This window comes from Nuphar pumila, chromosome 16 (genome assembly GCF_984573655.1).
Source record: "Nuphar pumila chromosome 16, dmNupPumi1.hap1.1, whole genome shotgun sequence".
Lineage (NCBI taxonomy): Eukaryota > Viridiplantae > Streptophyta > Magnoliopsida > Nymphaeales > Nymphaeaceae > Nuphar > Nuphar pumila.
This window is the reverse complement of record NC_143264.1, coordinates 72,245,020-72,260,700: the sequence shown is the minus strand read 5'-3', so window position 1 is coordinate 72,260,700 and position 15,681 is coordinate 72,245,020. Positions and strand designations below refer to the sequence as shown.

The following is a 15,681-nucleotide window of genomic DNA, read 5'->3' as shown; positions in this document are numbered from 1 at the left end:
GGACCCATTTAGTGTATATATATATATATATATGTGGGTGCTTCTATGGTTTAAGTAGATCTAAGCTCGAAAAGCCAAATCTAACTTTTGGATCACGCTTTGCATGTTCTATTTAGAAATTTTTTCAAAAAACACAACTAAAGTTTGAGCATTAATAAAAAATGCACCTGAGTTTTGGAAAATTTTAAAAGGAACCTAATTTTTTTCACGTTAACCACAAACAAACTTTCATTCATTTAACTTAAGTTACCACTAACCCAAGATGAGTTAAGAGAGTTAATTTACTAGTGAACCCTTCAAAGATTCCTCCACGCTCTTTTTTAGGTGCATTTTTAAAACATGACACTGAGGTTAAAATGGTAATTCTATATCACATTTAACAGCAACCTTAACTGTAGTAAACTCCTAGGCTTTTTTTTAATTAACCACGATATTTTTGAGGTGAGTTTTTAAATTTTTTTAAAACTTAAGTGTTATTTTATCAATTCCCAAACTTTAGGGGTCTTTTGATAAATTTTCTTCTATTTTTATTATTTTTATGTGTTAAAGTTACTCAAATATGATATTTTATACCATTTTTAAACTACCCTTATTTTCGAATTGAAAGAGCACAATGTTGCGTGTTTAGCAAATTCATTGTGGCTTCCTAAGCTAACCATCAATGGCTCCCATGGTTGGAGGAGCCTTACTCATGGATTGAATTTCATTAGAGAGGATGTGAAGTGGCATGTGGGTAACAGTCAAATAATCTCCTTCTGGCTGGATCCCTGGTGTGACCCAAACCCCTTAATTGATCATCTCAACATTCCAATTACAGAGTCGGTAATGTGGTTCAAGAGATCATTTGGAAGATTTGGAGCATTCGTAATCAAATAATCTTTGAAGACGAGAAATTCGCCAATCAGCAGATTCAGATGTGTTTTACAACCGTAAGAGAGCATGGACCAAGATTAACTTCTTCAGCATAATACCATTCTCGATGGCAAGTGGGTTATGAGATACGGGACTTTGACGGTCGGTTCATCAAAGCAGGATGGGTCATCGACCATTCAACACTCGATGACGTACTTTCGCTGTTGAGTAAGGATTTCATTTTTTCATTTTATCCCAATTTCATCCTGTGTTATTGTAGAAGTTTCTCAAAGGATTCACTCGTTCAAATCAACCAAAGTATGGAAGGCAGGGATACAACTAGGGATGGCATTAGATCGGGGGCAGAGGCGGGAGACAAGATCTCCACCCCCGCCCTGTTTCAAAATTTTGCTTTTCATTCTCGCACTGGTTTTTTATTTTAACCTCTACCATCAGTTCATTCTCTAGTTCCATCATCATCTCCTGATGATAGTGGACCTAGTTCATCCTCGGTTTTATCACCTTCCCAATTCCTTGCATCTACATTGCTACCTAGCCCACCGACTACCCTAAACAAACCTAGTGTTGAGTCTCCTTCCCATCTTGATCCAATGTCTACCTCGTCTGCCAGTGAACTGTCTTTCCCTGCTGAGTCGATCCTTCCTAGTGGCCCTTTCTCACCTTTTGAGTCGAGCTTCCCTGCCCCTATTTTCCCTTTTTCTCATCTGGCATATCATGTTCATCCTATGGCCATTAGGTCCATGACAGGTTCTCTCAAGCCTAAAGCTTATACCACCTCACTATATCCCATTCCCTTATCCTATTTCAATACCACCATTCTGAACCCACCTTGTTTAAACAGGCGTCTCAAAGTCCCAAATGGAGATTAGCCATGGAGGATGAGTACAAGGATCTCCTGCAGAATCAAATGTGGCACCTCATTCCACCTCAAACTCATTTTAATGTTGTTGAATCCAAGTGGATTTATCGGATCAAACGTCATGTTGATGACTCCATTGCTCGCTACAAAGCTCGGCTTATAGCCAAAGGCTTCCATCAGAATGAGGGTATTGATTTTTTTTTAGACATTCTGCCCGGTTATTAAACCTACCTTCATTCAGGTGATTCTCTCTCTTGTCTCGTTTCAATGGCCCATTCACCAACTTGATTTTAACACTGCCTTTTTTAAAGGGTTTCTTGATGAGGATGTATATATGTGTTAACCACAAGGTTTTGAGGATGTCAACTTTCCTACTCATGTGTAAGCTCGATCGAGCTTTTTATGGTCTCAAGCAGCCCCCTCATGCTTGGTACGTATCAGAGTTTGAGCACCTATTTGGTCTCCACCGACTTCATCATCTCTTAATCTGATGCTTTGTTGTTCATTTTTCAATGTCGTGTGATTATTGTCTATTTATTGGTTTATGTTTATGATATCATCATCACAAGCAATTCTGTATCGGCAATTAAGCAACTGGTCACTCATCTTGGATCAACCTTCTCTATCAAAGATCTTAGTTGTCTCAACTACTTTATTGGCATCGAGGTTCTCTACTCTATTGTAGGGGTTTATCTTTCTCAACGATTGTGCATTCTCAACCTTCTTCAGAAAGCATCCATGGCTGACGCCAAACCTGTCTCCACTCTATTGAGTTCCAGTTCCAAACTTACTAAGGATGACCCTTCTCTCTTTTCTGATGCTACCATCAATCACAACATCATTGGTGGTTTACAGTATCTCACTCTCATTCAACCTGATGTTGCATTTGCTGTCAACATGGTCTGCCAATACATGCACCAACCCACTGTTGCTCACTGGTCCGCAGTCAAATATATCCTGTATTACCTTAAGGATACGTTACAACATGGTCTCCTACTTAAGTGGCTTGTCTCAATGCAACTTAGTGCCTACTCGGACACTGACTAAGCTGGTTGCCCAGATGATCGTAAATCTACTCATACATTTGTGGTGTTTTTAGGCCCCAATGTCATTTCCTGGTCTTCTCGCAAGCAGAAAATAGTAGTACCGAGGCTGAATATAAATCTCTAGCATGTGCTGCGTATATGGCTAAAGTCATTGCTTGGGGAACTCGACTTCTTACATCCTGAACCGCCCATTCTCTGGTGTGATAATATCGTTGCTCGCTATCTCACAGCTAAATCCAGTTTTTTCGTGCCCGAACTAAACATGTCAAAATTGATTTTCATTTTGTTCGTGATCATGTTCGTAAAGGGCATCTTCAAATCTGCTTTATCTCTTCTAAAGACCAACTAGCGGATGGCTTGACCAAACCGCTTTGGCTGACTCAATTTGCTGATATATATTCGATACAAGCTGAACGTGCGGGCCTCCACATTGAGCTTGATGGGGGCATGTTAAGAAAAGTGTCTACCTACAGTAAAGCAATTGCAGATACGGCAAATGCCCACGGTAAAGCAAATAGAGATAACGTAAAAGACTCCACTCGTGGACTTCAACCAACTGAGATAATCAATAAACACAAATGATCCAGATCTCGGCATTGAAGTTGGATCTTGTTTGTAACTGTCATCCGAGTACTGCAATATCATTTCAACATCTATCAAGACGAAAGACTAACTATGTTAAATATAATTGAATCATCTCACAACTCACGAAAGAGTTAGTGAGTTCGTGTGATATTACATTCAGTGTTTATATCTTTTAGGCTCCGCGTGGTTGGTAGGAGCTATCAGTGCACGTCTCCTTTAAAAAAAGAAAAAAACAAGTTACGTGGTTTGGCAATTTTGGCCTACATCCAAGGTATAGTATTTATTTGTAGGAGCTATGCCTCCTTGAGATACGTGCCATCTTTTTCTATTCTCAAGACCATATTTCCTTTATTTTATGCAATGGTCTTTTGTCTTCTCAAGGTTACATGATGCATGAGAGCCATCAATAATGTCTTCCTTATCCTTGGTCTCTTCTCAAGATTGCCGACTCATTGGAGTTGGCAATAACGCCTTCAATGACGTCTTCATTATCCCTTTGTCTTCTCTTTATTGCTGAGTTTGAGCCTTCTAGATCTAATCCGTTTATATATATCCATGGGCCACCATACCCGTTGTCCAGCCCTACATGTAGTTTGCTAGTTCAAGCCTTAGGAAACTTGCCTAAATTGGTCTGGCCCTATCTGGCCCATATGACCAAACCGGGATGAGGCATGAACTTGGTCATATGCCTGATCCAAGATCTTGTTATTGTCTGTATGACGTGATCAGCTGAATCATTAATTTCCACCATAGTTTGTGAAGCTTTGATGTGCTCCAAGAGCATTCTTTTGGTTGTACCCTTTTGGCCTTTGGATCTTGAGGCGCAAAAAGAATTGGTGATTAGAGAAACTTGCAGACAGTCCTGTATCAGGATGATATGTAAAGCCCATAACATATAGGCATAACTAAGTGATTTGCTATATTTTACAGTGATAACAAAGTGTCTCACTATGATCCGTTTCTCTGATGGGCAGCCAAGGGAATAGACTTGGAAACGTCTATTGACTCATCTCATCACAACTAAAACCAAACAATTATAATCAAGCTTGAAGAAAACAATTAATAGGAGTCCTGGTTGCATGTGGGAGCCATATCACAAGCATCTCAGGGATATTAACAGTTTCCAAAACTGTAACCTGAACAAAGTACATACATAACTATACAGTAAGCACATGATGAACAAATGTTCATTTGATAATAAATGCCCGCAGATTCATGACACATGCACATGCAGGCACACGTTTGACTGCATAAACCACAAGATTAATTGTGAGGTTAATCAAAGTTAATGCATCGCGTGTAAGCACTGTAAGACAATGTCGTATACATAACAGAGATGACACTACAAGAGGACACCATTGCCTATGGCAGCCCCATTCATATCAGCCAAATCAACAACAGTAAATCCCAACACAATACATGAATTATTCACGCAGTTCCTCCAGATGTTAATGTTACTTGAGCTCCAATATTGGTTTTCAACCTTCCTTGCAAGTAGTCTCTGCTTCATCTTCAATAACCATAACCATCTGATTCAGATTGCATCAGCATAATCTCCACTAGTTTCAAGATCATCACCATCATCATCGAGTTCAGCATCAAGATCGTCAGGATCCATAGCTCCCTCAACTGGAACCTTAGCACCTTGAACAGTAGATCCAGCTTCTTCTAGAATCTTCATTATTTCTTCAACGCTCTGCTGAGGATGATTCTTATCTTCATCCTCAAAGTTTTTCCCCTCCCCTTCGATCATTTCCTTTGGTAAGTTCTTTAAAAACCACTTATGGTTCTTTATCTCTGGGATTGTGATCCTCTACATAAGGCAAGTCACAGAAATGTTAAAGTCATTTAGTTTAAACTTTAGCAGGGATGCTAGAGAAAAACTTACCTTTGATGGGTCAGCAACAAATATTCGGGAAAGAAGTTGCCTGCAATCTGCAGATACATGCACGTATTCTGGAATTGAGTATTTCACGTTCCTTATTCGCTGTCAAGATCATGCCACTAAATTAGTCACACCTTCCTGAATTGTTAAAAATTCCATGGCTGCTAAAACCAAAAATTTGCAAGGGCGATAAGGTACTAACTGCAATAGTTTTGCGAAAATTTCTTGGATCTTCTGGATCCTCAAAAGGATATGACCCAACTAACATCACATAGAGTGTCACCCCACAAGACCAAACATCAGCAATCTACAAGTTTCAGTGGCATGAGTCCTTCAACCAAAAAAAATGAATATGGATTCAAAGACAGTATGATACTATAGTGCCGCTTTAATAGCCAAGAGGCTAGGTCCCAAGTCAAAACCAAATAAATCGGTACACAGACAAAGTAAAATGGGAAGAACAAAATAATGGAACTTGATCATCCACCAAACAAGTTTTATTTCAAATAGAGCACTGAATTCAGTTTCATTGATGAGCTCAATTGAGTCCCTGATCTAGGCATCAAAATCAACCCAGTATCTACATCAGTAAGGCAGAGCAGGATCCACTCTTTGGGAATATGAGTTAAAGCAATAACAAGAATATATCCAGTGGAACAAAAAACTAGGGTATAAAACCATTGAAGATACATGTTTCTATGAAAAAGAAATACCTTTCCATCATATTCCTTTCGAGATAATACCTCTGGTGCAATATATGCTGGTGTTCCTACCGTTGATTTGGGCTTAGAATGCAATAACGAAGACTGCACACAAGCAAAAGAAAAAGTCTTACAAATAAATCAAAGGCTACGAAAATCAAATATCCAAACAGCGTAAAATTACTTTGGAGTAACCAAAATCACAAATTTTAAGCCGAGGTGCTTCACTTCCATCCAGAAGAGTGTTTTCAAGTTTTAGGTCCCTGTGACAAATTTCCTGCCATATGACAAATGTCTGTAGGTATATTCTCATAAAAAATGAGCAAAGTTACATGAACAAATAATAACCATCAAAATAAAAATTGACAACAAGTGGCTAAATATACCATTGAGTGGCAGTAGCTGACTCCTGATATGAGTTGTTGAAAGAAATACCTTGCCTGTTTCAGAGCAAAAGTAACAGAAAATGGATTTACAGTCTTACAAACAAAGAAGTGAATACAACTGATGGGTATTTATTAATGGGTACTAATTAATCCAGCAAGACCTCATCCTCACTGAATCTACCAGCATTGCATATCCTCTCAAAAAGCTCGCCTCCAGCAGCGTATTCCATGACAATGGCTAAATGAGTGGGTGTTAACATTACCTGCATATGCCAGTTCCACTGTCATCATCTCTTCCATTTCAGAGCGACTAAAATCTGTTCTAGAAATAGAATAGCACAAACTTAGGTGTAAGTAAGTCTGGCTCTGTCATGGCGCTAGGTCTCTTCAAGCAAATCACAAGGTTAATTTACTTTGGGGGGGGGGGGGGGGGGCATGAGAGAGAGAGGTAAATTGAAAACCAAAAACTCCAGCCAGAATTTCAAGTGGTTCCAGCTCTAATCCAGCCTTCAAAACTTGGTAGCATTCAAGAAGCAGGCCAAATTGATAAGGTCACGAGTTAAAAAGGCTCACAAAAAGGAAGTCGAAAGTTGAAACCAGTGTGTTTGCCAAGGGGAATGAATAAAAGTTGGGATTTAAGTGATTCTTGTTATTTTGTCACTGGTTCTCAAATGACTTGTATAAGTACACCCATAATATGGTAAACTCTTCAACTTCTAGTATGCCATTGTATCATCTCTATATTTTGTCTCTAGAATACCGCATGCATCATAGATCAAAAAATTGCATAATGATCTTATATGTTACAATGAAATTATAAATCTCCTTACAAGTAAAAAAATGCTAGTATTCTGAGCTCAAAACTACATTACACAGGTAGTGATTAACGGCCTGAGTCCAACTAATGGAGCACACACACATACACACGGAGAGAGAGAGAGAGAGAGAGAGAGAGAGAGAGAGAGAGAGAGAGAGAGAGAGAGAGAGAGAGAGAGAGAGAGAGAGAGAGAGAGAGCATCATATGTGCATGGTATATAGATTTACAAAAAAAAAAACATGCTCCACTATATTTGTAATCTGGAAATTTTCAGCCCATTACCTCCTGCCTTTCTCTAAAACCTTCGGGCCCATGCTAATATAGGCGCTTGGGTGATTTTTGGTAATTAAATGTAGAGGTAAGAACTAAATCATTTGACGTCAATGCTGTTTTTTCAATTGCACAAGTGTATATTTTATAAGGTGTAGGCCTAACCATATTATGTTTAGAAAAAGAAGAAAAAGAAGCATGACTGCACTTAAACAAAATTCTGAACAAGTTAGTTCGAAGTTACCAAAAAGCTTATTCCACAAATATATGCATGCAGGGTATTCAAAGTGGTATATCCTGTTATTGATGGCTTAGCATAACTCTGGTAATTTCTGTTAAGAAAGAATGACTAAAAAGAATAAAAAATGATGTATAATATAACTCAATTAATGGCAATGTTTTTGCAGCTCCAAATACCTCCTTTTAGGCTGCATTGAAACAGTTGGTTCAGATTTCTGACTTGGAAACAAGAGGAGATGAACTACTTTGAATACACTAAGAATAATCTCTAGTTCTTTCTTGTTGCTTCTTCATCTCTTTTATAATTCTTTCTTTTTCCTCTCCAGCAAACTCGAGTATAATTAATTGTAATACAATGAATACAAAGGCTTCCATTCAGGGCCACCAGAACAATCATGACTTTTATATTAAACAAACTCAGACTTCATGAAATTTCAAAAAACAAACAGTTATGAACATCAGTGCATTCCAAACTGGCAATCGACTGGAATAAAACATCAATGACAGGACATGTGAAATTGTTGCTTCCTCGGATATCCACTAAAATTTACACACTAAATGGATCAAGGTGCCAAACAAAAAGCATCTCATACAGCGACCTCCACAGAATGGCTTGGAACCATATATTCCTTTACAAACTCTAAATTTGGGCAAGTTGGGACAAGATGAAATGGAATCTGACGATGACATGGACAAACCCACTTGAAACTCAATCTGGTAGAATACAAGTCAATTCAGTAAGCATGTTCAGCTGAACTTTTCTAGTTCAGCAAGCCTTAACCTCATTTTGGTCCTTGTCTCAGACCAAATCAAGTTGGCCTCATTGCCAGACCGATGCATTAGGATGCCATCCCTCAGTCTCCAGTTCATACAAATCAAATAACGCAATAGTAACTTGCATGGTTTACACCTTATGACACAAAGGACTACACTAGCAATGGCCTAACCTGTGCTTTTTTTCACAGTAGAGAGCTCCCCATAACAATGTAAAACAGTCACATGAAATGATGCTTCAAGTTTCCATAATGAAAGTCTTCTAAAATTTCTTCAAATCATCGAGTAGATATGCACTACTCTTCTAGGACTTCCATCTAAATTTAATTGAAAGAGCTCTTACCTCCTTAAACCTAATAATGTTTGGATGCCGCAATGATCTGTGATTAATGGTCTCCCTCCGCACATTCTCATCAATCTGTAAGGCGAAACAGAGAAAAGAAAATAAATAAAACCCTTGTAATTAAATTAAACTACTGAATCAACCAAAACTCAAGATCCAAGTCCATTAAGAATGATAGTAACTGAAATTGGCATTTTTGTTGCTAAAGACGACCAAACACACGGACAACCAACTCGTAAACTTACATATTTTCTTACCAAAAGAAACTAACAAAAAAATTGTGCAAAAAAAATGAAGAGAAACAAAAATCAATTTGTAAAGACCCAGATCATAAATTAACATAATAACTTTAAAAAACTGAATTTTTAAGATGCTCAATGAATACCCAGATCAAACAGAACATCAAAGAAAAGAAAACTTCTTCTTCCCTTACAGATTTACAGCTGGCAAATCATATACAAAAATAATAACGAAAACATTGCTCTTGTGACAATCCAATTCAAAAATAAGAGGAAAAAACTACGCTTTAAAAAAATTAAAGGATAAAACAAAAGGAATCGACCATTATTTGACAAACCAAAAACTTAAAGGAAGAAAAGACCATTGCTTCGGAGAACCAACCTTCTTCCCCCTCTCTATGTATTTGACAGCAACGAGTTCCTTGGTCTTCTTGTCCCTCACAAGCCTCGCCACCCCAAAATGTCCCGCCCCCAGATCCTTTAGAGGCTCATACCTGTCCTCCATCCCTCTAGAGAGAGAGAGAATTGATTAATGAAGGATTCGCTAACGAGACAGATCGTTGGTGATTGCTATAGAATTTTAGAAATGCTTGTTATGAAGTCTGAGAGAGAGAGAGAGAGTTGATGAATCATGAAACAATGAATTATTTAAAATGAGAGGAACCGTTGAAATGCTATGTTAGAGAGAGAGAACTCTAGCCGCCTCGGAGACTCAAATATACGGAAAAAATTTAACATACATTATCAGGACAAATCAAGAAGAGATTCTATATTAGAAACCCACCCTTGTTTAGTCCAGAATTAAAACAATGGTTTCTTGCCATTTTAAAAATTTGCCAATATTATTAAAAAACTAAAATTAGTGCTACAATATCTTTCACATAGGGCCCACACCACAAGGGCTCAGTACAAATGTTATTAAAATCGGTTCACTAGGTGAACTGGTTTAAAAAAACGAAACAAAAAAGAAATTCGAATTGACCAGAATCGATCAAGTTTTTACCATCAGATGACACGTTCCATTAAAAATATTAGAAATTCTAATAGTCTTAAAAAATATTTAAAAAATAATTAGAATCGTCTTTGGGCCGATTAATTCGATCTGAATCAGCCGATTCACACTGATTTTAGCAACATTGATATGTACATCCGGATAGGTGGGTTGAATTAAGGCATTCAAGTTGAAAGACATCACAACTTCGATACCCAAGGTGTGCATCTCTTGCTATAATGTGAAGGAGAAACTGTCCCCAGTGAATAGGGGAAGTAGTAACCACAGATAATGTGGCATCTCTGATGTCTGAACTGAATCAGTCGATTCTAATCAAATCGACACTTCATCAATTTATTGAAAATCAATCTGAACCACTTTTTTAATATTTTATGATAATTATGATATTTATTTACTAAGTATATTTTTAAGCAATTAATTCATATATTAGAATTATATTGAATTTTTTAAGTCATCATTTATTTTATTTATGTTTTTATCTTATTTTTAAATAAATATTTTTTGGTTTTTTGTATTCTTATGATTTTTTATTTTTTTTAAATCAAAAGTTTGAAAATAGACTGATTAAAAATGATTCGGTTAAATGCGATTCAGTCTGAGCTGAATCCTTTTTTATAAAATTATTAGTCTTAGAAATCGATTTTGTCAACATTGATGTGAACCATAACAATGGCTTCTCCTTGTTATCGAATCTTTTAGCAAGTTCTGAAAGCTACGCATAGCATGATGGAAACTTAAATGACAGCGGTGTTTACCCATGGAAACAAGCTGAAGGCTTAGGATCAAATCCTGCTGGCGCACAGTTGGACCGCGGTCTTATCCTCAACCTGGAGTTTTTGTTTTTATTTGATAGGCAAGCTGGGGTTAGGCAGACCCATACCAGATCTCTTAAGCCCCATGTGGCAGAGGGATTCGAATCAGGACCCCGCTTACCACATGGGATATCACCTGGGTGGTCTCAACCCGAAGTTTTACCTTGTAAGAAGATGGACCCATTAAGTGAACCTGTTGACTTTGTTTATTCGGGTCTTTGTAACAAATATCGCGAGATTTATAAAAATCTCAGGATAATATTGAGAGAAATTGCCTGAAAGTTTAAAACAGCAATTTCTCGCAAGATTTTCAATATGCGACAAATATCATGATATTTACCATTTTAGCAGATAGTTATCATGAGATTTTTATTTTTAAATGTGTTTTATTTATATTTTCCTGTAAATTTTTTATATTTTTTAATTTAATTTTTATTGTCAAAATTTTGCCAAAAAATGCAAGATTTATGAAAATTTTCAAAATCTCCTCAGTTTTTGACTCTCAAGATTTTTGCCTTTTTTAACTTTTGTCACTATGATTGGGGTGGTGTTACTGTTCAGTGAGAAAACATTAAAAACCAAATAGCACATTTGGAAGAGGGAAAAACTCTCATAGGAAAAGAAAGTTGCTTATGAGAGTTTTTGATATGAGAAGTTTTCCAAAAAAAAGTTTTTCTCTTGTTTGTGTAGCATGAGAAAATGTAAAAAAAATGAGAGAGTGGACGAGGCCGGTGGTGGTGGTGGTGATAGTGGTAGGTGATGGTGAGATGGACGGTAGTGGTGATGGTGGGATATGGTGAGATGGGTGGTGGGGAGTGTAAAAATAATTTTATTCTTGGTAGAAAATATTCATCTATCAAAAAGCATAATTTTTAGAAAAAATCTTTCGGCCAAAAAGTCTCTCGCTCGTTTGAAAGGATTGAAAAATCTTTATCAATTATTCATTTTACTTTTTCTGCATCTTTCTCGCTTTCAAACATGCCCTTTCACATCTTTTTTCTATTTTGACTACTCTAAATGTACAACAAACATTGTCGTATTGTTGATTTTATGACATGCTTGTCCCAACTACTCATTTTCAATTGGAAAAATGTTGATCACAGGTTTTTTCTCTTCCAATAATTTTTTCAGTATATCATTATTTTCTTGGCGTGTACTTTGAGGTGCACTAAGGTTTGGTGGAAGGGAGGAAGCATGCTAAAATGTGGACTGATCAACGGTTAGGATTGACTGATCCTAGCCATCCAGATGATTCAGCTGGACGGATGCCTTGGGATCCTTTTGGCAATGTATGTGTTGGGTGAAAAACTTTAAAATTATATATATATATATATATCAAGAGTTTCATTTTTCTAACAGACATTGGTACAAGAGTTAAAAATATTATCAGTTTTGTATCGCCCCTTGAATTGTTGGGCCAACTATTCATGTGAATCCGGGGATACCGATTTGGGCCTGAATAGATTTGAATCTGCCAACTTTTAACAACAAAAAGACACGTGTCATAAAAAATATTAAAATATTATTTTTGACTTTTCCATTTATTTAAAAAATAGCCCGTTCAAGTCATTTGTGTGTACGACACGTATCAGGCGATACTGACAACATTTTAAAATTATATCCCAACCTTTTTTTTAAAGCTAACTCAAGCCCCTTATCAACGACTGCATATTGGGTCGTATACTTTGCTTGAACCTTGTAGCAAAGGCTGCCCCCTTTACCAACGGTGGGGCTTCCCTTGTTTGGTAGGAGCTATTAGTGCAGGTCACCTTGTGTTGGGAAGTTGCAAGTTCAAACCCCAATGATATGTAATGTAACTGGTTTGGGTCTGCCTAACCCCAACTTGCCTATAAAAAAAATGTGTCCTTGTGAGTTTCAAACCATGGTCAACTCATGTCAGATGACAAGCCATGGTTGTCGCTAGCCATCTCGCAAATCTTTCTAATTTTTTTTTTGAAAGTCTAGCTGGGATTAGTTAGACCCCTACTAGTTATACAAGGATACCATTGGGATTTGAACTTGCAACGTCCCAACACAAGGTGACCTGCACTAGCTGCCCTTACCAAACAAGCGAAGAACCCGTTTTAATTCTCTTTTATTTTATAATTATTAAAATAACTTTTTTGGGGGGTTAAGCTAATGAAAATTCAGACTCTCATTAACTCCTTGGTGAGCAGGGTGGACCTCAATGGTTTTACCAATGAAGGCCAGCTAATGTACTGTTGGTGATGGGGAGTTTTTCCTTTGGAATATCCAAAAAAAAAAAACAATTATCGACCCCATTGACCAGGATGGATGTAAACCCAGCTCTAACCAATGTTTAGACACTAAAAATGCATTATATTACCAACAGGGGTGCTCCGCTTGGTAGGAGCTGTCAGTGCACATCTCCTTGTGTTGGGACGTTGCATGTTCAAATCTCAGCGGTACGTTGAATAGTAACTGGTGGGGGTTAGCCTAACCCCTGCTTGCCTTTAAAAAAATGCATTATATTAAAAAAAGAGCATGTGATGTTGATATTTCCTTGTAGAATTGTATCATTAACTTGGCAGCAAATTTTATCGTTTTAGAAGTATGATACATTGATAATATTTGAAGTCTCATTCAAGTGAAATGAGATGCGGTGTTGAAATGTGCAGAAGATGATAAAAGTATTACAAGATGGAGCCAAAAACTGCCAAATGTAGATTGGCTCTAAAAATGTGCAGGCTTGTCTCTTGCCCTAATCTGGTAGACCCCAATTGGCATGACTTGAGTTAATTCTAAGAGGACAAACCCAACTTTTCTTTTTCAACAGTTTAGATTCATAAGTTAAATGACTAATGCTTAAAAGCCCTCATCCAGTCTGATATCCCCTAAATTGCTCGAGTGATAAGGAGTGTGTGGTTATCTACTTAGCTCAGTCATGAGAATATTTTGGACAAAGTTTACGGAAAGCGCCCTTAGTAGTGGAGAAGCACGCTTCCCCGAAATGTGCTAGAAATTGCACCCAAAAAATAGGAAGCTCGCTTCCTTCTCTTTTTCCCTTTTTTTAATTTTTTATTTGTATTTTTATTTATTTTTATTTTTTCACTTTTTCACGCTTTTGGTTCGCTTTTTAGGTCACTTCCGATTCGCTTCCTAGGTTGGTTTTGAGATGACTCTTAGTTCACTTTTAAGTCGTCCCACTTTTTCAGCCTTGCTTTCCGTATTACTTCCCGCTTACACTTTCTTGACGAAGCAGGTTATATGCCCCCCCCCCCCCCCCGAACAGGGCAGTTAGCTACATCTCATGTTCGGGGGGTCCCAAAGAGCACCACGTATGTAAGCATGTGCGACTCAAATCCTCATGTTTGTCAGCATCACTAAGTGTTGAAGTCCGATGCAGTTGCAAAGACTTAAGTATCATTTCCTCCATTGGTGCAAAAAAAATGACGATTCTGGAAAAGGAGTGGTTGCAAAGACTTAAGTACCCTGAAGATGGTTATTTATGACCCTGCACTGTAGGATCATCTGAGAAATGAATCCCCCTTGAAAAAGTTCATGAACATCAATCATCTCTCTCTCCCTTTTCTTTCTGCTTTTGTGCACATCCAGCAGACGATCCTACATTGCTCCATCAAGCACCGACTGACATGCACACTGACTATAGCATTGTTCAACTTGATGAGTTATGGAGCTTGATTCAAAGTTTTTGCCCTTACAGAAGGGGGGTTTGGGGGCTCCTCCCATCGTGGGTAGCACAGTTTTTGCCCTTACATGAGGAGGGTTTGGAGGCTCTTCCCAGCGTGGGTAGCATCATTCAACTGGATGAGTTGTGAATCTTGATTCAGAGTTTTTGCCCTTACAGGAAAGGGGTTTGGGGGGCTCTTCTCAACATGGATAGCATAGTTTTTGCCCTTACAGGAGGAGGGTTTGGGGGCTCTTCCCAGCGTGGGTAGCACCATTCAACTGGATGAGTTATGAAGCCTGGTTCAGAGTTTTTGCCCTTACAGGAGGGGGGTTTGGGGGCTCTTCCCAGCGTGTGTAGCATCATTCAACTTGATGAGTTGTGGAACCTGATTTAGAGTTTTTGACCTTACAGGAGGGGGTCCGGGGGCTCTCCCTCGGCATGGGTTCCGATGCGCGGTCAGCAGGTGGGGGTCCAAGGGGAGCCGCCCCTGGCGGGGGGCAGCGCCTCCCGGACCAAAATTTTTTGAGGCCTTTATATGATCTCTTTTATAAATTGCTACTCTCTTAACTGATTTTCACTATAAATCGCTATGGTGAGACTCGTCAACACTATAAATCCCTGTGGGGCTCGTTGAAGAGTCGAAAACACTACAAATCGCTATAGAGAGACCTGCCAACACCACAAATCGTTGTTGAAAGACCAAACAACACTATAAATCGTCGTGGGGGTCGTTGGAGACCCAAAAATACTATAAATTATAAATTGCTACTCTCTGATCTGATTTCTATTGTAAATCGCTACTCTATGGTCTGATTTTACTGTAAATCGCTACTCTCTGATCTGATTTATACTGTAAGACCCTAAAAAAATTATACAAGGCCCTAAACAAATTTGGTCCGGAGGGCGCTGCCCCCCGAGGCCCCCGCTAGGGGCGGCCCCCCTGGACCCCCGCCCGCTGACCGCGTAGCGGGACCTGCACTAGGGGAGAGCCCCCAGACCCCCCTTTTGTAAGGGCAAAAACTCTAAATTAGGCTCCATAACTCATCAAGCTGAATGATGCTACACACGCTGAGAAGAGCCCCCAAACCCCCCTCCTGTAAGGGCAAAAACTCTGAATCAAGCTTCACAACTCATCAAGTTGAACGATGCTACAGTCAGTGTGCAGGTCAGTCGGTGTTTGATGGAGC

General features: G+C 38.5%; 1 protein-coding gene across 2 annotated transcripts; it reads right to left on the bottom strand.

Annotated features, from left to right (window-relative positions):
- Window positions 1–4,630: 4,630 nt before the first annotated feature.
- Window positions 4,631–9,654, bottom strand: LOC149813533 (serine/threonine-protein kinase SAPK3-like). Of its 2 annotated transcripts, XM_089992183.1 has the most exons (9): window positions 9,401–9,654; window positions 8,780–8,854; window positions 6,497–6,598; window positions 6,336–6,389; window positions 6,134–6,226; window positions 5,962–6,054; window positions 5,451–5,555; window positions 5,252–5,350; window positions 4,631–5,176 (listed from the first exon to the last, which is right to left on the bottom strand). In XM_089992183.1, the coding sequence occupies exons 1-9, from the start codon at window positions 9,521–9,523 to the stop codon at window positions 4,898–4,900; spliced, it is 1,023 nt and encodes a 340-aa protein (XP_089848309.1). In that variant the 5' UTR covers window positions 9,524–9,654; the 3' UTR covers window positions 4,631–4,897. The 2 variants fall into 2 exon arrangements, with proteins under 2 accessions (XP_089848309.1, XP_089848310.1); XM_089992184.1 differs by lacking the exon at window positions 6,134–6,226.
- Window positions 9,655–15,681: the final 6,027 nt, after the last annotated feature.